This window comes from Triticum aestivum, chromosome 3D (genome assembly GCF_018294505.1).
Source record: "Triticum aestivum cultivar Chinese Spring chromosome 3D, IWGSC CS RefSeq v2.1, whole genome shotgun sequence".
Classification (NCBI taxonomy): Eukaryota; Viridiplantae; Streptophyta; class Magnoliopsida; order Poales; family Poaceae; genus Triticum; species Triticum aestivum.
Genome location: NC_057802.1, coordinates 46,349,313 through 46,371,448, shown reverse-complemented (window position 1 = coordinate 46,371,448; position 22,136 = coordinate 46,349,313). Strand labels below are relative to the sequence as shown.

At 43.5% G+C, this 22,136-nt stretch overlaps 2 protein-coding genes across 5 annotated transcripts; both read right to left on the bottom strand.

Annotated features, from left to right (window-relative positions):
- Window positions 1-12,260: 12,260 nt before the first annotated feature.
- LOC123074053 (nucleolar protein 58-like) lies at window positions 12,261-14,521 on the bottom strand. Of its 2 annotated transcripts, none has more exons than XM_044497001.1 (7): window positions 14,316-14,521; window positions 14,057-14,166; window positions 13,893-13,934; window positions 13,403-13,570; window positions 13,146-13,325; window positions 12,748-12,957; window positions 12,261-12,660 (listed from the first exon to the last, which is right to left on the bottom strand). In XM_044497001.1, the coding sequence occupies exons 1-7, from the start codon at window positions 14,452-14,454 to the stop codon at window positions 12,472-12,474; spliced, it is 1,038 nt and encodes a 345-aa protein (XP_044352936.1). In that variant the 5' UTR covers window positions 14,455-14,521; the 3' UTR covers window positions 12,261-12,471. The 2 variants fall into 2 exon arrangements, with proteins under 2 accessions (XP_044352936.1, XP_044352937.1); XM_044497002.1 differs by having other exon boundaries at window positions 12,261-12,650.
- Window positions 14,522-15,645: 1,124 nt separating this feature from the next.
- On the bottom strand, window positions 15,646-22,136 carry LOC123077271 (tRNA pseudouridine(38/39) synthase). 3 transcript variants are annotated; one of them, XM_044499516.1, is made up of 17 exons: window positions 22,009-22,136; window positions 21,851-21,913; window positions 21,205-21,348; window positions 21,056-21,122; window positions 20,802-20,874; window positions 20,575-20,620; window positions 20,382-20,492; window positions 18,947-19,013; window positions 18,319-18,409; window positions 18,048-18,108; window positions 17,838-17,968; window positions 17,619-17,736; window positions 17,351-17,474; window positions 16,767-16,868; window positions 16,623-16,691; window positions 16,208-16,353; window positions 15,646-16,116 (listed from the first exon to the last, which is right to left on the bottom strand). In XM_044499516.1, the coding sequence occupies exons 1-16, from the start codon at window positions 22,078-22,080 to the stop codon at window positions 16,301-16,303; spliced, it is 1,392 nt and encodes a 463-aa protein (XP_044355451.1). In that variant the 5' UTR covers window positions 22,081-22,136; the 3' UTR covers window positions 15,646-16,116; window positions 16,208-16,300. The 3 variants fall into 3 exon arrangements, with proteins under 3 accessions (XP_044355451.1, XP_044355452.1, XP_044355453.1); XM_044499517.1 differs by having other exon boundaries at window positions 21,211-21,348; window positions 22,009-22,126; XM_044499518.1 differs by having other exon boundaries at window positions 21,256-21,348; window positions 22,009-22,126.

Below are 22,136 nucleotides of genomic sequence, written 5' to 3'. Positions count from 1 at the left end.
TCATTAGTAGTCTGTTCATTAGACACTTCAGGCTCAAGAACAACATGAGCTTGGATGTTTGCACCGGAAACTTGATTAGATACATCAGATTCAGTCAGTTCAGTATTGATTGGGGGAGTTATAAAATAAGTAGAAATTGGTTTCATTTTCTCATAGATTCCCTACATACAAGCAGTTTTACAACACCGTCAGGTTTAACTATTGGCCAGAAATTAAAGAGTTCAATTAGATATAATCAGGGATGTGATCTACCTGCTCGTTGCGCATGCTACTCTTGCAAGCTGCGACTGTCCGTTTGCGCAAGCTCGATGCCATGCCCGTGCTGCCGCCGCTGCCTCCCACGCAGGCTACACCCAGGGTTGGATCTTCATCTTCTTGTCCTTTCATTCGCTTGAAGCCCGGCGACCGCCCTCCAATGAGGGCGCGAGGAAGTGCTATGTCGGTCTGTCCAGCGGCGGCTAGGTTAGGAGCGAACCAGACTGGAGGCTGGAGCGGATGAATTGGGATTTTTCCTGCTGTCGATCGATATGGGAGGCGCTCATTTGGGCCGCGAGCCTGCTATAGGGCCTGCCTTGCACTTATGTTATTGGCCTATCCAAATTGAAACATTTTTCTTCATTTTTTACATTGCCTGCTCGTGCGTTGGGACGAACAAAACTAGCCTGGGCCAACCTGGACGACTCAAACTAGGTGCACACTTTTGAGCCACCCGAGGCGGTCGCCCATACCAGCCCCTATGGTGGCGTCGCCCCTTTTTGCGTGTATGATAGGGGTAGTGAAAAATATTCCAGTAGCGCTTTTGATTTACCCATAGAATGGTTGAATTGCTTGTTTCTATGAACTGAGTTCGTCAATAATGTGAAGGATGCCGGTCTTTTCATCCTATTGTAGATTGCTTAGATATCGATATGCCAAAAGTAATCGCATGAAATATAAAGTAAAAGCCAGTCTGATGTGTGTGGCTACAACTAGTCTGACTACACGTCCTCATATAACATATCAAGGACGCACCATCTTACCAGATTAACCATTCGACTTACCAATGCAGTGTGGGAAGAAAGAAGTATTGGGACTGCGTATCCAAGCAATTGATGCCATGGACTCCTTCGTACAACCTTGTAAGCGAAAAAGAAGTTGCAGTGTGCCTGTACAAAGAACTAGCATAAGTTTGGTTACCTGCTTCTTGGAATTTTAGTTAGCCACTTATTGCAAAATTGTTCAATTATGTTGCTTGGCTTAATTTAGTTTGCTACTGATTACATAATTCCACGGTCTGTTAATCTTATTATAGACTGCACCTATCTATGTGTTTGATACTTACTGTTAAGAATTACCTGTTTACCTGAACTTAAATAGCTACTTGTTTGTTTAACTGTTTTGCTGTTGCAACAACGGGTTACAATGATGTTAATAACTACTTTTCAGCATCGAATTGAAACTCTTTAATTCTTTGTTTGTTTAACTGGCTTGCTGTTATAACTCCCAGTTGAGATGTTTTGCTAACTTCAACTTTTCTGAATCCAATCAGAACTTTAATGGCAAAACAGGTTAGCCCAAGATCAAAGAGCGAGGTCCCCATGGATGTTGCATCATCCCACAGCAGTGGCACCGGCCCAATCATGCATTATGAATTGCCAACTGCTGATGCTCTAGAGGCTAAACTAGTGGTAGAAAGAGATTCTGCTTCTGCACTTAGAGATGAAGTTGACATGTTGAGGAAGCAAACAGCACAATCAGTAGTAGTACTCAAGACAACCATTAAATATTTGGTGGATTTCAAAACGAAGCAAGCTGAGACTGACCACATTGTTAAGGTCCTGAAGGAAAAAAGGAAATTAAATTCCCACTTGGTAAATCATAGGTGAAGTGTTCTTTCCATCGTTGAATAACCTTTGTGTTTTTTGTTCATGTAATCAATCAAACCATTTGTTTTAGAGATCATGCAATAATTGTTTTTTGTTTTTTGGTTTGTAATTTTATTTGAGCACAAGTCTGTATTAATTGATAAGACTCGGAGACATTTCATTTTGATTGTTGTGCCAGACCTACAAATATGCCAATCGGGCTGAATGTGCATTCAGCAATAATAGTAGTATAGATGGACCATAAGTGGCACGCATCGAAAAGGGCCAAGATGCTGTAGAGCTTGGCTAAAAAAAGGATGATGTTGTAGCAAAGAAAATTATAGCGGCCTGGCTTATGTATGTTAGTTGATATTATTGATCCATATACTCTATAAGTGTTTATATGTCTGTTAGTTCTGTACATTCTTGGTTGATTGACTCGGTATTTGAATCTTTATACATCGCTTGTGTACATATCTAAATGGGAGTACACATTATGCTGCGTGTGACATTTGAGTTGGACATGAAGTGTTCCAAATATTCGAATTCACCTTAAACTGGATTCTAGCTTCTGAATTTGAGTATCGGCATTTGTAAACCATATTCATATATGACAGTGGAATACATCTTTGTCGTCCTTTTGAAGATATATAAAAACACATAGAATGATTTATAAAGATTCATATAGGAATACAAAATGGATTCGAATTTAGTTGCCAGGGTAAACGTGGATGCTTATTGTCCCAAAATTCGAAAGAAGCGACAAAATGTCCACTCCCACGTCGGCTGCTTGAAGCCAAGTGTTTGGGAGATGGAAATTATTGTCTACCCATTACACGAACAATCCATCGGCCCGATTTCCACTGCTCTAAATAGGGGTAGGATAGTAACTTCAATAAGACGTGACACGACCGCCTCTGAGCCCATTCCGACACGGTGGGCGCCAAACATGGGCGGCAAAACACATTTGATTCAAGCTCGTCCGAAAGACCTCTGTTTCTCCCTCCATTTCCCCATTCATACACGGTGGGCGGCAAAACAAACTCGACTCGGCCGAAATCGATGTAGGCAAATATTTTCAATAGGGGCAGGTTTGTAACTTCACTCAGACGTGACACAACTGCCCTACCTGTCAGCCCCGTTCATACACCGTGGGCGCCAACCATGGGCGCCAACCACCCTCTCCTCGCTCGAAATCGCTCTGGGCAAATATTGGCGAGATGCGAGATTACCGTCGTACCCCCAACCGACGAGACGTCCAAATTTTAAACGGGGGCTAAGTTCGTAACTTTCCCATATTTCAGACAGGCACGTCCCAAAAACATGGTTCCCCGTACCTCTCCCTCCATTTTCCCATTCAGACACCGTCCGCGCTAGAACACCATCCCCACACCAGCCTCCGTCCGCCACCCCATCCATCGCCGCCGTCCTCCACCACATCCATCGCAGCCGTCCTCCACCACATCCATCGCCACCGTCCTCCACCATGCCGGAGCGCCTACCAAGACTGCGTCGTCCACTGCTAGAGATGGACGTTTCTCATCCACGGCGACGGACCAAGAGCCTTGCATCACGTCCTCTCTCTTCATCGACGTCGTCGTCCTTTTTGCCGGGGCCACACACACGACCTTCTCTTCCACCGCAATGGGACTTATCCCCCGATGCACCCGTCTACCGTCGCAGATCTGCTTCAACGCCACCGACAGCCATCGCACCCCCGATGCCTACACGGCACCGCAAGAGAGGTGGTACTTCATATCTCCTCAACTTTTTGATCTCAATCAGAAAATATATCTTAACTTGGTTACTCTACTTTCTTTTCAGCTCTTAGAATTTAGTTCTTAATTTGAAGCAAACAATGGCTGCTAAATATCATTTCTCTGGTTTCCCCCTTTTATGATCACTATACGATCAGAATACGTGCTTTGTGTCATAATAGCACTGCTCGACCCATCAAGCTAAACAAGCTTAGTTGTTCAAATACGAATCTGATATTATTAAAACAGATTCGTTTAACTGGTCAGCTAAATGTTCCTAAATTAGTTTCGAAAATGCATGTTCGCCGCCCGGGTGTGTATCTCTACAGTGTGCCCACGGTGGGCCGGCCCACCCTGGGATTTTGGGTCATCCCAGGCCCCGATTCCCCTCTGTTCTGCTGCGCGCTTTCGATCTCTACTCGCCCCCAGCCGCCTGCCTCGCCGGCGACTTGCCGTCCCCAGACGGCATGACTCTAGGAGGAGACGCCGGACTAACAGGAGGTCAGGAGCCGCTCGCCCAACAGCGTCACCGCTGCCCGGGCGCGCCGCCGTGCCTACCTTCCCAGTCCGTCCAGGGCTCAGGCGTGCAGCACCCACTAAGCCAACCCGATTTATCCTGAGATAAGTCCTCAACACTCAGCAGCTACTCCTCATCACCCATTTTCTAATTGATTCATTACTCATTAGGCAGGACTGTCATTAGGGTTTGTTGTGTGCTCAGTGCTACCTACACTTAATGGTTCAGATGTATTTCGGTAATCTTTAGTACCTGTAAAGTTCACAGGGTTTTCAAAATTCTGGCCCTAGGAACAGACACTAGTCATTTTGGATTGTTGGTCGTAGTGACATTGACCCAGATTACTACTGCAAGCCAGGTTTGTTGAAAATTTTACTTGTCTTTCTTACTTATTTGATATAATATCCAATTATTCACGTTGATTAGTTGCAAACAATAAGTGCTAGACAAACTTCTTGATTCAGATTTTGGACGGTCTCTTACTGCAGTTACAATTCTGCATACTTGTCCTAGTGAGCTCACAAGTAAATGATTGATTCACTACATCTATGCTTGCCTTGTCATATTTGTTGTCAATATTCTTTTAGGGTGGACCACCCTGTTTCTAAATACTGCAACCGTAGACATGAGTGAATAGTACTTATCTATGTGATCTCTTCCATCATGTGTGGGCAACGAACACTGCATTGTATAGAAAGAAAGTGTCATTTCCGGCTTTTACATAGGCTTCGATCTTTTACATGGAATACAATCTGCCTACTTGCTTTGTGTCGCACTACCAACACTCCATCCTTGAACCTAAACATTATGCCACTCATAATTCCTTAGTTTATTTGTTCAAATACGAATTTCATATGATTCTAATGTTCCTACTTCAGTTTTGAAATGTGTGTCTGCCTGTTATAGAGACATAAGGGGTTTGTATTTCTGTGTGTGGTCTGGTCAGCACGGTTGGGGGTGAACTTTGCATATGCAGGGGTTTATAGGGAGACACTCTTCAAGTTGAATCCGCAATACATTCCATAGATAATCTGACTACTTTTTATGTTTTCATGAATCTCAGATTCTGAAAAGCATTATAATGATTATGAGCTTGCGCGCATGAAAAGAATAAAGCAGAACAATGCCATGGCTGTCAAACTTGGCATTAAGGGACTGAAATCAAGTCTGGATGCAATGCAATGCAAACGCTCTCCGCCTACAGATTCATGCTCAAAATATGATCCTAACAGTGATTCTGAGCTAGAGGGAGACCTAAGTCAATGTAGCTCCCTAGTGGAGGAGTCAGAGGAAGATGCCCTATCTTATTCACCCATCAAGGTTCTTGCTCTAACTTTCCAAGGTTATATTTGTCGCACATATCTTGCAACTGATGCTTTGCATTGCTTCTACTTTGTTGAACTGCCATTAGCTTAGTTTACACATCGTGTATGTGAATACGCCCTGCCTATCCATTTTCAGTACATATTCCATCTATCATCATACCATATTTATCCATTCAAATGATGTTCTTGTGTATCAGACGTTCAAAAGGAAGAGGGCGATTGCTGATCGTGGAGGAGCACAAGCAAAGTATTTGGAAAAGGTAGTGGCACCTGATAAATCAAATAGTCCATTAGGTGTAGTTGCAATATCACCTGACCCACAAAACACCCCAACTCTAGCAGACTCTAGCCCTACTACACTGGTCATTTCTGATGCCCCAACTCAGCAGACCCCAACTACAGCAAACATTATGATTATGCCAGTTGACATAGCACCAGCTCTACGACGCAAAAACCCCATTCCAGCAAAGAGTACACCAAATCCAGTTGCCAAATCCCTTTTCGAACCAGAGAGAGCCCCAATTGCAGCAAATAGGACCCCTGTTCCATTTCTTCCCAGTTTAGAAGACAAAGCTTATATTGTTGTCAGGAACTTTGTGCGCATCTTTCCTTCATGGAAATATTATACCGCAGGAACAGAATAATTTCCAGTCTTCCTCCGCAACTTACGCATAAGTAATGTACTAATGTTATTCATGGTCATTACTGCATATGTTTCTGCTGACAGAAGACACAAGATTTCATTCTTTTAAATAGGCGAGGACCAAACTGGATTGTGAAGACGAGCAAGGGTTGGTTGCGCTTTTCAAGCACTCGTTGATGAAGTATCGTTCCTACCTGAGGCAAGCGCACTTCGATGGCAAGCCTCTAAACGAAATTTCTGTAAAGTCTCCGGTGCTACATTTATCCGACGGTGACTGGAATAATCTTGTTACGCATTGGTCTCGGCTGTAGCGTAAGGTACTATCACTGTACTTACATTAACAGCTACTCCCTCCGTCCCATAATATAAGAACGTTTTGTACAGTACACTAGTGTTCAAAACACTCTTGTATTATGGGAAGAGGGATTGGTTCATTGTGTAGCATTCTGCATCTTATCTCCCTCGCCCACCATTTACTAAAAAAGATCAGATCTATATTTAATCTTACCAAAAAGTAGAATACACAGACAATGCCAGTGCAGAAGTGTAGCCCATTGCTCTTGTCAGTACATTTTGTCCTGTAATGCTTGTACTTCCAGGGATTGGTAGTTGATTATGTAGCATCAATCTGCATCTTATCTTCATTATCCTCTATCCCTTCCAGTATTATCATATCTATAATTACTCTCTACAAAATGTAGAGTACAGGCAATGCTTATGAAGAAGATTCTGTGCTGAAATTCTTGAGTTATCCTTCCCTTGACATGGAGAAGGGCATTATAAAGCCGGTGTTAACTGTTAATGTAAGTCAGTCCTTCTAAAGCCTTTATCCTCAACTGGTGTTTAATTTGCTCATACTCCCTATCGTTTACTGCTGTTTAGTTTGTTGTTTCTACCAAAATGCATGTTCGCAAGAACCGTAAGTTCTAAGTTTTACTTGTAAAACCAAATTCCTTATTCATACCATGCACATTACTCAATACTCCCTATATGTATGCTTGTTTTTGTGGATCTATAATCCAGTGTGTGGTGAAGCAGCCCACGTTTGCACCTTGTCATCTCCTGTTTTATCTTACTGATGTGGCTGATGATATGAACAACATGCCATGCACATTAACCAAAATAGATACAATGATTTTATTTGCCCTTCATCTATGCTTGTTATGTTGACATGGTAATCCAGTAGTGTGGTGAAGCTCCCCGCATTATGAACAATGCCAAATTATGCTATTGATATTTTGAACTTACTCTTTATTTTCTAATTTGAAATTGGATGGGATTGACAGCACAGTTATCATCTTTGTTTATACACGTGCAAAACCTGTCATCTCTCTGCTTTGTTTCAGGGTGATATGCCCGATGGCATGCACAAGTCTGCTGAAGGCTGTGAGACAAACCCAACATATATTGCAGCAAAGAAGGCAAAACATCTTGAAGATAGCGAGACAACCCCAAAGTCTTGTCTTGATGCAATGTTCAAGTTACTTGAGACTAGCAGTCAGACAAGCTCACAGAATTCGTTGTCTGAATCAGTTCAACTTCTTCAGTCCCAAGTTCTAGCAGAAAGGCATTCTGCAACTCAACTTCGACTTGAAGTCCTATCTCTAAGAAAGATTGCGGAGAACACCAATGAGAACCTCATCGCTAAACAGCTACACCTGGAAGCTATGACCGACATGCTAGGCCGGTCTCACAGCCTTGCTCAGCAGCTTGCGCAGCAGTTCCCGCGCAAGGCTAACCTTTCTTGAACTGTCTTGGAAGTGGTCTCGGTTCAGTATTATTTTGTTACACTGCAATGGTGCCCAGTTTTTGTAATCTGCTTCTTCGTTGCGCTTTATGATCACTGGTGGCAAACTTCGATGCCCAGTGGATGTAATATACCATAAATCCTTTATTGTATAGTGTAGGTTTATTCTTAGTTACTATGCCGTAATTTCTTTATTGTATAGAGTAGGTTTGTTCTTAATTCCTACTAGTTACTGCCATCATTCGCTATCTGGAAAAAAATCAGATGTAGTCGACCGGGCCGAAACATTCGCCTCTAACGGGCCTAGTGTTTAGCGGGCCACAATTGGGTCGGCCTGCATCTTTCTTGGGCCCGAATGATTGGGGCCTTCACACTTTGCGCGAGGCCCACAACTTACACCGGCCTATATTTTAGTTGGGCCTTTTGTGGACCCAACGCTTAGTTTGGCCCAGGTAGCGTTGGGCCATTAACAGGCTGAATATTGTACTGGCCTGTTACGGCCCAGATGAAACCATGGGCCTTTAGCAGGCCGAAATGCATATTGGGCCTCAATTTTCACTAGTCGTCGACGGGCCTTCAGCAGGCTAAAATGTAGACTAGGCCTTTTTGGGCCCAGTTATATCACGGGCAGCTACCAGGCCGAAACATATCTCGGGCCTTAGTTGGCCCACTGATATCATGGACCTTTAAGAGGCCGAAAGCTTAGTACATACATCAACGGGCCGAATTATGCGACAGGCCTTTAACAGGCCCAAAGTCACGCTGGGCTTAACTGTTGCCACCTTTATCACGGGCCGTTAGTGGGCCCGATGTCCCGTCGGACCATATATGGCCCATGGGCAGCACGGGCCATTCCCAGGCCGAAAGTCACACCGGGCTGAAATGGGCCCATGTCTACATCGGGCCTCTAACAGGCCGAAAGTCACTGGGCTGTAATTGGGCCCAAATACTCGGCAAACAATTAACGGGCCAGATCTGGCTTCGGGCCGTAAATGAGCCCAAATATTTGGCGAACAGTTAACGGGCCAGATCTGGCTTCGGGCCGTAAATGGGCCTTTATTAAGCAGGCTGTTATTGGGCCGGCCCACTAGTACCTGAGTAAGTACTATGGGCCTTTGACTGGGCCGGCCTTTTTAACCTATATGGGCCTCTGTTGGGCCGTGCCACGTGTCGACGTATCATAGGCGCTTTGGGTCCAATGAATGGATGACATCTGTCCCAACGGTGAGCCGACACGTGTTTCCTCCAGCCAATGATGATTTTACATGTGGAAAATCCCCATTGGTCGGGGCTGTTAACGGGTTATCGGATCCAAAACCGGACCCGGTAGCTTAACGGCGTTCCGTTACGGTGGATGCCACGTGTCGGTCACCCTTGACGAAAGCACTTCTGTGACGCGCGATTTATCGTCATGGAAGTGGACACTTCCGTGATGATAATTTTGGTAATGTCATGGAACACTTGTACGACAGCACAGGTATGACTATCTTGATTCTGTCATAAATTTGTCATGGATGTACATGCATGACAGAAAACGTGACCTACTGTGACAAACACGTATCATCACGGAAGTGTATTTTTTTATAGTGTCGTAATGGCTAAACCCTAGTTGTCTAGCCTGTATGATGATTATGATTGCCTCTACGGGCTAAACCCTCCGGTTTATATAGACACCGAAGGGACCTAGGGTTATACAGAGTCAGTTTACAGAGAAAGGAATCTTCACATCCGAACGCCAAGCTTGCCATCCACGCAAAGGGGAGTCCTATCCGGACACGGGAGGAAGTCTTCTGTCTTGTATCTTCATGGCCCATTAGTCCGGCCCACGTCACATAGCCCGGACGCCCGAGGACCCCTTAATCCAGGACTCCCTCAGTGCCCAAGTAGGATTCCTCCTACTTGGGGCGCCCCCTTGGCTGCCTCTGCTCCCCTCCAACCTATATATATGAGGGGGCACCGCTAGAACACACACCAACAATTGTTAGCCGTATGCGGCGCCCCCCTCCACAGTTTACGCCTCCGGTCATATCTTCGTAGTGCTTAGGTGAAGCCCTGCGCGGATCACTTCACCATCACCGTCACCACGCCGTCGTGCTGACGGAACTCTCCCTCGACACTTTGCTGGATCAAGAGTTCGAGGGACGTCATCGAGCTGAACGTGTGCAGAACTCGGAGGTACCGTACATTCGGTGCTTGATCGGTCGGAACGAGAAGAAGTTCGACTACATCAATCACGTTGTCAAACGCTTCCGCTTTTGATCTACGAGGATACATGGACACACTCTCCCCCTCTCGTTTGCATCTCCTAGATAGATCTTGCATGAGCGTAGGAAATTTTTTGAAATTGCATGCTACGTTTCCCAACAATATGGCAACCACATATATGGCAACTCTGCTAAAGTTTCTCTTTTTTGCATGGTAATACGTGTCTCATTTATATCATAAGGATCATGGTACAAGTCACATACACACCGACCTGAGAAAACTGAAAAGAGAGCAAAACGCTAGCCTTTACACAAAGGAACATCAGCCAAGAAGGAAAAATACAATCAAGACCGACGGATCCTCTAAACTTGACACCAACGCCTGTCACTGCCTTCGGCACCACCACAACAGCCACCAATGAAAAAATGACGGATCACCTTCTCACCCGAGCTCCGCGGCTCCATCGCTGATATACAGCTTTGCGGATCTCAAAGTTGGTTCGCCAAAAGTGAAACCATTACCGTTGAACGAATCATACCAGAGCAACACCCCGAACACGCCATCAAGCTCCATATCTTGCATCCCACATAACTAAGACGTCGGAGGAGGAAATCATACCTGCCATCCACGAACCACGAACCCAGCACATAATCCACCATCTTCCAGATGTCGTCGATGTAGACCACAATCTACATCCGCTCCTGGACTACCTCCCAAGCTTCGCGTTGGCGTTGGAGCAAACGTTGTCGGAACGGCGAAGCCCAAGGACACAGGTCCACCATGAGGATGACGCCGCCGCCACACCACCCTTGCTTGAACAGACCGGTTTTCAAATCCATCCCCAACCATAGGACCGATCGCCTCGTCGGGGAAGGATCTAAAGAATCTTTATTCAGCGCCGCCATCGTCGTGGCCAAAGCCAAGACGATGAACTGCCTAATAAACCTAGACTACGTTGACCTAAAAACATTCCACACGCGTGGATCCGGTCGCCCGCCTCACCACCGATGACCGAGGTCGTCGGTGGAGGGGAACTGCCGGAGGACGATGCCGGAAGATTACCTCTCCTGGCGGCAGCTAGGGTTGCAGCCGCCGGGCATCGAGAGGAAAGAACGACTCTAGGATTGCACCCTTGCTAAAGTTGCTCTTACAAGCGCATAGGTGTCGAATTGAAGAAGCAACGCAAGTGGAGAAGACAGACGCGATGGTGTAGCCGTACGTTGTGTGATGTAGGTGGAGAAGGTCTGGGAGAGAGATGATGACAGGTGGGTCCTACGCCCGCCTAACAATTGAGTCAAACAATTTGAGTTTCCCCATGCCACGCCATCACTTGTAGTCGGGTCCATGTCAGATTTTGCGTCAAAACTGTTAGTTGGGTGGTGTTTTTTGAAAAACAGACCGCAATTGTTGTGGTTTTTAGCAATTTAGTCCTATTTTGGCTACCTGCCCCACCTTTAAATTAAGGGACCGACTTGCAAGTCCAACAAGCCGTAATAGCATATTTTGTTTAGTCCGTGCAAAACGGAAATCAGTTTTTTTAGCTTTAAAATGTTGTTTCTACCTTTTGGAAAAATAATAGGCTCCCTCCATGTATGGATCTACTATTTCGCATTTTCAGATAAACATCGGGCTTGGAGTTTCTGCGGGTGCACATTCACTCGGATGAACAGTAACATTTAAAATAATAGTACAATAATTAAAAAAGCTGATTTTTTTTGCGAGAAACATTATGAGTGTTTCATCTGCGTGTAACTTCCATGATGCCATGATGGTATGACATCGTGGAGGTCTGGGCAAAGAAACGAAATTGATGCTTCTTCGAATAGACTATTTCTGAAAGCATTTTGGAGCATTGATTCTTTTTCCCAATGCATCCACGAGTGTCATTTCACCACAATAATTTGAACGCAGTAAGAAAACTATGCAATGTTTACTGACAAAAAATCAGATTTTTTTTTATTTTGTTTCTATTTTTTATATTTATATCAAGAGCATTTGAGCTCGGGGGTAGAATGGCGCTTTGTACTGTTCATGCCCTCACAAGTACTCCCTCCGTTCAGAATTACTTGTCTCGGAAATGGATGTATCTAGAACTAAAATACGTCTAGATACATCCATTTCTGCGACAAGTAATTCCGAACGGAGGGAGTAGTAGTACTTTTTGCAGTACGAGTAAGACAACATATATGAATGATTGAAGAATTACATGGGCGCCGAAGAGGAATCATATATTGTATACTAATAATTGAAACCGTAAAATGGATAGCCTACACAAAAACTGAAGGTTGCACATATAAAGTACTAGTCAGAAACGCTCATGCCAGATTGCAATACTATTTTCCAGTGGTAAATATTAAAAAAAAACACATGGATTCCTCACGTACGTTATACCAGCTACAGCAGCAGAGCAATTGCTTACAGATTCCTCAAGGATCACTTCTTGTTGAGCTTCTTCATATGCCTCTTTAGCCTCCTTGACAGTCGTCGTTGACCCTTAGCCCTAGATTCATACATAAACACAGTTCTATTATAGAACCTCCCAACAGTTCCCTTAAGGATCCCACAATCTTCATATTTATGCGCATCAGCCACCAACGTCGACAGTTCATCCGCTGAAAACATCTGGGCTAGCTTCAGCCACTCACTCGAATGAATGACAAGTTTCCATCAAATGCAACACATTCTCAAAAGTATTATGCTACGATTTACCTCGTGCGGATCGCCAAATACAATCTTCTCTTCTGAGAAACACACCATCTTCAGGGCCGTTGCCAGTTTCAGCGTGTCCCAATCCTGGGAATTTATGGATGATACCCCCTCGAGGAAGGCACTGGCACCGCGCCAGCTCTCACCAATTGACTTCAAACATCTATCACAATCATTCAGCATGCATGCCGTCTCAATAATGCACTCGTTAACCTGGATACAAAGAGCTTTGCTCCGTCAATGACCGATGCATATCAATTAGGCGAACTTGTTACAGTTGAAGCTTCTGGTCAGCGACAAAGTGCACAAACTTTCAGAAAGTGTGTGTTCATGGCCTGTGAGCGATAAAACATTAAGCATTTTCATATCAGACATACGAGAAGGCAAAGTGGTGATCTCACATTGTCCAGTTTGACATCATCAAAGCCATATCGATCTACGAGCATTCTCAGCCCTCGACTCATCCGAAGACATTCCCCCTCGGCTTGCTTTGACTTCTCTTCAGGGAAAAAACTATGCATGAGATAGTTCAGGCCGCGCATCACCTCCATCACAGGTTCATCGAACAGGCAGGGTATTCCCTGAACAAAGCCGCATGAAAAATGGTGCTCGAAATTGTTGAGCCAATGGAGAAAAAAAGGGAGCTTATTACACTTACCAATCTTGCTTCAATGATTGTTTTATATTCAGGCTTTCCAACAGCCAATTTCTGCCCAGGTTGATGCCACTTCAAGAGCATGTCAGTAAGCTGACTGTTGAGACCATCATCAAGGTTAATGGCATCAGCCTTGTCCGCAAATACTTGGAAGTCTTTTCGCCAAACTATCTGATAACGAAATGAATATGGACAAGGTTGTCAAACAGGAGAAAGAAGCGAGTGGCGGTTTTTCTTTGCTAGTAATACCATGCCTGGGCTCATACACATGCACCAACATCACACCGACATATTTCTTCAGGGTAGCCTTACGGGTTAGAAAATGCATTTGAGCACGTTAATTAAACAATGAGCTTGTGTTCAGAATCCTCACCTTAATGCCAAACAAGTGACAAAAATGTCAATCATGCACGACGATGCAAGTTCTGGTGAGTTGGTGACAAGCAACATTAAGAAACAACAATAGAAAGGGAAAAACGAAGGTGGAACTAACATGGTTTGCCCTATTTTCCGTGACGAAGTTCCCCCATAAATTCTGCATGAGAGAGTGAGGATCCAGAAAAAAGCAGGTCAATGACAACAAGAGCATGGAGAAAAAAAAACAAGATCAACAAAGCACATGAGTAGTGACGCAAGGAAGAAGAACAAAGCACGCACCTGCATGGCGTCTGGTTCGTAGAGACTGATCCCATCGGCATAGAATACTGCGAAGCCAGAGGGGGTCTCGAACATCACCATGATCAACAAATTATCCCCCAAATCGGCAACTGCGCATAGACAAATCAAGCAAACTCAAGAAAAGCAGGATCCTCCTCACCACATCTACGTACTACATGTGCAGTGCAGTTACAAGGTAGGGTTTCCTTTGGGCGTGCGAGAGATCACGAGTGATGGACGTGGTCGGGCAGTGACTCACCTATCCTGAGATACAAACTCTCCGGAGGAGGAGGAGGAGGCCGGCGTCGCTGTCGGCGCCCTTGCCCCATCGAGGTCGACGTCGAGGCCGGATTAGCCGGAGAAGCGCGCCGGGGCCGCCGTCGGCCCTTTCGCCCCATCGCTGTGCGCCGGTGCTTACGGGAGGTGGGAGGTTTGCGGCCGTGTGTAGAGTGTTTTTTCTTTGTTGAGAATAAATAGGGTTGAGTAGGTTCCGGCAGATTTTTCTTGAGTATATATACTCCCATCGTCCAGATTTATCAAACCACCTCATCTTTTGACTAAAGTTTCATGAGTAAATTGTCGAAAACCACCACAATTGCATCGCTTAGTGCCGAAAACCACCATTTTCATAAAAGTTTGCCAAAAACATCGATTTTAAGTAATTGTTTGCTGAAAACACTAAAAATGACGTTTGACCACGTTTTGCCACAAAAGCTAACATCGGGGCCCATCCGTCAAGGTCACATGGCATGGATAACTTCTTTTTTTGCGGTTGAACATGGAATGAATAACGTTTGGGTGAGACGGTCAGCGTTGCTGTCGTGTGGGGTCCATCTGTCATACGAAGAAAAGAAAAAGGAAAAGGAAAGCTCTCTATCTCACGGGAGGGCCGGCGCCTCGATCCACTGCCACGCGCGGGAGGGCCGGCAGCCGCACCCACTGAAGCCCCGCCAGCCGGAGAGCCAGGGCGTGAGCAGAGCAAGGCGACGGCCGTGTCTCACCGGAGCTAGAGATCATGCGGTTTCTCCTTCCCTATTTTTGTCCACAGAGAGAGCTCCGGCTAAGCACCACCACCATAGACGGCGCGGCTAACGGCCTCCATAGACCTCGCAGCCATGTCCACGGACAATGCCTGCTCCTCTACGTCCTCACGTGCCTTGAATTGGACGGAGGGGTCCGGACCACGACGAGCACGTCTTCTTACTTTTCGTTACATATATTTCATAATCTGTTACTCAAAAGAATGGTCAAAGTTTGACCGAAAATACAAGTGGGTCCTTAATAAACCCGGACGAAGGTAGCATATGCCGGCACGCCCATTCACAATTCTGAGACCGGTGAGACGTTCAGCAGGAACCAGCAACCCATGCAAACGTTGATACGGGCAACGACACTACAAGCATGCTACCGCTCGGCGTTTGTCACGTGAGTTGGGGGGCTGGATGAGATGCAAGAAGAGAACGGCAGGGTGATCCAACGGCTATCAGCAAACCAGTTGTACTGTGCAGGAGGCGACCGATCTGGTCCCTGCGACGATCAGCCAACGCCTAGCGATGCCCTATATATTTTATTTTTCCGGCTCTGCTCGATGCGGTGAACTACTTGTCTCATACCATGAGCATTGGTGTTCTAGCTTCAATTTGATTGTTACAGCCAGACGATCCCGGTATTCAGAATTTATGAATCTTTTGGAGGACATCATTACATGTTTCAGGCCTAAAAAAGGAAGACTACGAGCCAGCCATCACATGACAAATTGACGCTGCATTGTGCAAAATAAAAGGTCGCCATCTTGCAGCCAATCGCTGGTACAAAAGCAATGCCAAGGGACCAAGCATTGCCGCTTGAGAAATCATAGTATGTATCAATCGTATCAAGTTCTGTCAGAAGGCTGGTAGGTGGCAAAGGGTGGTGAATAACCTAGAAAACTTGAAGGAGATCTGAACGATGAACTTCTTTTGTCGATTCCCCATCGCCACTTAACACTTTAGCCCGTCCCAGAAGTGTACACAGTAAGAACAGAAGCTTCAAGGAGAGATGTTCTGATGAGGAGATTGCCCCTAGGATTTATAAGTAAAATTACGTGAGCATGCAGACAGGCATTTGTTTGCATATTTCTCGAATTGACTGGAACAGGAAGGCAGAATTTACCTTGATGCTGGATTGATTATAACACTCAGCCAGTCAGCCGCGCCGATCTTCGAAGGCGAAACTCTTAGTGTGCTACTTAAGGTAGCCACTCAACTACACATTTGCTGACTTAGCTTTGACTCTTGCTCTGCGTTCCTCGTAAGAAGCTGGAACGTGAAAGTATTAGCAAATGCATTTTCACATGCAAAGTACAAATAAGAGGGTTGAAATCAAATGCGTCGAAATAAAGAGGTTATCAAGCGTTGATGCTGAACAGGATAATTATGCATACATCATTGGAGATGTTATAGCAAACTGTTAGAAAGTTGAAGAGTGTTGACTCTTGACAGAGACTGGTGTTAAGACAGCACTGGTTCGCTTGTAAAAGATGTAAAGACGAAAAATGTTTTGCAAATTCACACGATAAAAAACTTACGTTCAGCTTCCCGTGACAGGAGAGGGATGTGTTTTCTCTTCTTCTTAGGGTGTTCAAGTGGATTAGGCTCTGCATTTACATCTAACTCCTTTCAGAACACAAAAATATTACAGCAAAGTTACACAAAGATCTAAATGTATGTACCTGGAATAGATAAACAGGTCAAAGCCTCATCAAATATGGCAGCTTGGAGCATATACTGATGGTGTTCATCCTTCAAGTGTTCAATCAAAGCCTGACTGGCATCTAAACAGGAATAAAGCACACTGGAATTAGTTATGTCACACAAAAAATAGAATTATTGCAGATAGATAATAAAAACCCTAGACGGTCTTCACTTTACTCAATATAACAGAACTGACACCAAGTATTTCCGAAATGAAGGTTCCATTTTTGTGAAAATATTATGTCATGGTCATAAGTTATATGAGACGAGTATATTTCATTTACTGTCAGGCAATGCTATCCCACTGCTGTTAAATCTTATTTCATTCTCAAGGATGCATGCATAATTAATCAAAAAAGGATGATATGATGCTCACAGTGATCTAAAATCTCACTATTTTTTACAATATAATCCATATACTGGAAGCAGCAGGAAAATCACAGAGTTCACCGAGCAAGGAATGAAGACATGATGTTAGCAGATCAATAGTACAACTATATTTCAAGGCTGAAAATGCTCCCTGGAAGGTATAGAGTCAAACGCCAAATTTTCAGAGACATACCTGATGAACACATGAAGCTGACTCCATCGAATAGACAAGATCGTAGAATCAATGGAAGCTCTGGTGCCATTGTATATTGAGGTTTTCTAGGAGTCTTGGTAATATCCAGCAATGAGTCAACTACCTGTACCAAAATAAACGAGCTACCGAATGTAAATAATCCAAACAAATGACACAAAGGAACTTCTGCGCCAAGTTCAATTGTGTAATTCACTTCACTGTTCGAAAAAATAAAAGGAAGCTTCAGAAAGAGGAAAAAAATACTCACACAAGGTGATTCAAGGCCTTGACCTACAAAAAACAGAACAGCTGCCATGCAACGAACTTGATGCCACAGAAAGGCGCTACCCCTGATATTCATGGACCACAGCTCATCATGGTTGGACCTTGAAAATACAGAGCACTTCCATTATTTAGTTCAGGTATTACATGCATCACATGTTTGTAACTAGAAAGAAGGGAGAGTTTGAGCGAAATGCAATTTAACCTTTGGTCACAAGCAGAAATATTAAAATCTGTAATGTATCGCTTGTAGTTGCTCACGTTTGCTGCATCCATCTTACAGAAATTCCTGAAGTCATGTTCCCCAATGAATTTAAATGCAGCTTTCTGCATTTTCTGTTGACAATTTAAAGTCAATGGCTCGGTAAAAATGGCAAATGTAGCAAAGGACAGAAATCAAGGCTAACATGGTTACCGATACATCCAAAGCCCGCTTCCAAAACAGGTATTTATATTCCCTACCCAAACAGGAGAATCTGCAAAAAAAGAAGTGGGTCAGGAAATCAAATTCCAATTACTCAGGAACAGAGTACAACTAGGTAATAAATAGCATGATCAAAAAGGGAGATAAGAAAAGAGGGAAGAAGCAAGGAAGAAACATCTAATCTTTTGTCGAAGCCATTTGGGTAAGAACGTCTCTTACACTCAGCAACCAAAAAAGTACTAAACATAGAATTCAAGCTAACCTTGCAAGAAAGTCTGCTGCAACAGGACACCAACCTATTACACGTATATCTCGTGGAAGATTTCTATTCAATACACTTACATAATCGATTTCTGAAAGGAACAAAGCACAATTTTTAGTCTGGCAGAGGATGATTGCATGGGTGTGAAAGATGTTAGTGAGACGTCTGACTTTGAATGATGAAAACTACCATGAAAATAACATATTATGATTGCATTTGGTATTGCGGTGGATAATGATAATCCCATTTGTCCAAGCAGCTTTTTCCTGTTTTAGTGTTTATTTGATCCGCTTTTGTGTACTTTTGTGGCTAACTTTAAAAACAGATTACTCCCTCCGTCCGGAAATACTTGTCGAAGAAATGCATAAAAATGAATGTATCTAGAACTAAAATACATCTAGATACATCCATTCCTCCGACGAGTATTTCTGGACGGAGGGAGTACAAAATAAGCACAGAACAGCACAGTTTAGCAACCGCAAACTGAGCTTACATTTTATTATAATAGGAGAATGCTAGAGACTTATCTATTATCAAGGTAACAATTTGATTGAGCAACAAAGATTATGACATTGATTTATTTGTTGCTTTCACTATTATGGAGAGTTACAAGAAGGCAGAAGCATACCAGATCTTTCACCCAATATATTCTCTCCTGCATCTTTTAAATTTGATCGGAGATATAAGGATATTACCTGCATGTTGCAACATGGAGTCTTAGTTCATAGACAAAATTGTATTTCCAAAAAAGCACTAATTTCTGCACAACTCCAAAACAACACTCTCTTTCCGTACCTAAAAGAATATGACATGCAGGATGCATAACAATAAAGCCTTTCAGTCCGAGATAAGTTGGGCTAGGCTAGAGTTAAAACCCATAAGATCTTGAAACCTAGTCATGGTTCTGGCACGTGGATAGCTAACTTCCACGCACCCCTATCCACGGTTAGTTCTTTGGTGATATTCCAGTCCTTCAGATCTCTCTTTACGGACATGCATAAACCTTTTACATCTTTCACCAATCATTAAAGAAGTTTATGGATCAGTCACATGTTAATAACATAGCATTGGCCTTGAATAGTACTTCCGCACTATTATCCTGATAAGGGTCAGCTCTGTACCTACGCATAGGGTACCCACTCTATGGCTAGTTTATTTGTGCATGGACATTGTAAGTTTGTAACATGACATGCCCATTTTGTTTCAGAGATATACTGTGTAATTAACGCATTGTTTAAACCATCGATGCGCTTAGGAAAAAAACATGAATGAATATGCTAACAAATAATGTTTTATTTCACTACAAGTCACCCACATTGAGTGTAACATGTGGGGTACTGCATGCTTAGGCATAGGTTACTTCTTTACATATTAGATATTATGTTACTGTCTTCTGTACCAATGTTTTTGTTAAAAAACAACAATGGTAATTGCATCATGGAGACAAAGGAACACTAGTTATTTTCCCCAAGATTTCCTGACAAACAAAAAATTGAGCAAGGAGTCTGATAAAATTGTTTCTATCCAGAGCTTCCTGCTCACAAAGTTGTAGGATAGGTACCACAGTAGGGACGGCGGAACCTTGACAAAGAGACCATGAATATGATTGGTTTATGGTCTGCTTAATTCGTTCCTCATAGAGTATCCCCTTTATATAGAGGCCTAACAATCCAAAGAAATCAACAGTTGTAGATCTTAACTCTAATTAGCTTAAGGCCCGAGCTAAAAAATATCTTCGTTGTTTCTAAAAAATGTATTGTCCTAATTTCAAGATGTCAACTACATAATTGTGACATTACAGCGATCTAATCACATAGGTGCTCATGTACTTCTGCACATAACATTCTATAAACAGTAGCAATACCTTCAAAAGACACGATTTCTGTTACACACTTGAAAGTGCTACTTAAACATAAAAATAAGATATAAAAATAACTCTGGAACATATATGAGCTAGTACTATCAGTAATGTAAGCATATACGAGACAAGAACTTGAATAATACATAATTATCATGTGTGAGCTGGCAGTCCAACATTGAGCTACCTACACAAATGCAGTTACCTGTCCAGTGGCAGAAACTCCTTTGTCAGTTCTTCCACACCTAGAATAGCATGAATCTTCCCTACTTCCAACCAGTAGTCTTGCTCTTTCAATTGCTTTGAAAATCTCAGACTGAGAGGACCAAGATAGAAGCCCTTAAGAAAACCTTAGATGCCTTTGGAAAAAGCAAAGAAATAGTTCATAGGAGAATTACCTCAACCGTCGGCTCTGTGTGGGCTTCTGAAGCAAAGCCATAGAATCTGCACAAGAACAACGGTAGTTGAAGAAAAACATGAAGAAGGGACTAAGCACTACCAAAAGGGTTACAGACAGAAATAGCAAAGAACAGAGAGCAGATGCAGGTGTCAGTAGAATTTCACGTAATAGTCAAAAATACAGTGCAAACTAAGCATTGACTTCCTGTTGGAAATACAATCACACCTCTGGCCGAAGTACATGATTTTCAGAGCAATTAGTCGCTTTTGGCAGTGGCTTACATTCCCTACTTGGTGACCTGTGAGGTAAACAAAAAATCACTGATTTTCAAATACCTGAGGCGGAGAGTATATCCCGTTAATATCAATAAATACATACTGAACTTAATTTCTATCTAATCGAGTGGCAAACAAAAAACTGACAGAGTTCATAAAAAAAGTGCCTTATAATTAATGCAATTAACATGTCTTAAGTTATACCTGTTCTTTTAGAATGCTTCCTTCGAATTTTAGATAAATCATCATGCCCTTCCCCTTTAACATTGCACTATAAGTCAGATGCATATGCACGAGTTAGATCAGACAGAAAGCAAAGTTATGTATATGATAGTTCGTTTCAGAATGTGTACCGGTACTTGATTTTCAGTAGATATCGTCATGTGATCGAACGGAAGACTTACACCATGGTCTGAGGTTCTACTTTCGTGTGATTTTACATTCTTCTGTACTTGTTGATCACAGCTCTCAGCTAAAGAAGACGGTATATTGTCCTCCTATAAAAGTAGAAAGTTAACAAAGCATCGACAAATCAATAATTTGATGTTACGTAACAAGCATCAACATTATTCCAGCTCGTAAACTTATGCAAGTATTGCTGCATAACAATTAACAGCGTTTAACTTCAAATTTGTTATGTGCATGATGTAGTCACATTTACATTACTGCCATTATACTAATTGGGTATGCATATGTGAAGACACTATGGAGTCCTGATGACACTAAGAATTATCAAATTTACTTGGCAAAGAGCTCATATACAGCACAAAAGCAATTGGCAATATCATTCACATAAAATCCAGGACTTCAGATCCGGAGCTCATACTTAGCAATATGCAGAGCTCTCCTTAATCTCTGCCCTCCAACAACACTAGTGACTGAACAGAATAGCCGTAAGTGGCATGGCAATCATCGTTCGTAACAATGGCAAGAGGAGTAATCAGCCAAAGCTGTCATCTGCGTAAAGGAATGAAACCGCTTGAAGCTTCTTTGTCTTACCTTGGAGCTGCAGCTACAGGTGGAAACAATCTGGGCGAGCCTCTGGTTCTCCCTCTCCAACTCCTAACCAGATCGAATTCACCAAAACATACCAATTAACCAAAAGCACGAGAGAGGGGGGGTGGGGGGATAGCACAGCAACAGCTAGTACTCCGCACCAGTATGCGCAGCCGGAGTGCGGCGACTTCCGTCGGCAGCGCCACCGTGTCGCCGCCGTCACCCGCCGCCATGGCGCCCCACTATCGGAGCCCTAGCCTCGCCCGGCAAGAGAAGGGCCTCGATTGTT

Bases quoted from the DNA above. Each gene is read 5' to 3' on its own strand.
- LOC123074053 (XM_044497001.1), bottom strand. From the start codon at position 14,454: ATGGGGCGAAAGGGCCGACGGCGGCCCCGGCGCGCTTCTCCGGCTAAT. The intron at 13,935-14,056 runs GTGCGTGCTTTG...TCTCTCATGCAG, and splicing joins ACGAACCAGACGCCATGCAG to AATTTATGGGGGAACTTCGT. The intron at 12,958-13,145 runs GTGAGATCACCA...CTTTGTATCCAG, and splicing joins ATGATGTCAAACTGGACAAT to GTTAACGAGTGCATTATTGA.
- LOC123077271 (XM_044499516.1), bottom strand. From the start codon at position 22,080: ATGGCGGCGGGTGACGGCGGCGACACGGTGGCGCTGCCGACGGAAGTC. The intron at 21,914-22,008 runs GTGCGGAGTACT...CGATCTGGTTAG, and splicing joins CACTCCGGCTGCGCATACTG to GAGTTGGAGAGGGAGAACCA. The intron at 17,737-17,837 runs GTTAAATTGCAT...TGTATTTTCAAG, and splicing joins ATTTCTGCTTGTGACCAAAG to GTCCAACCATGATGAGCTGT.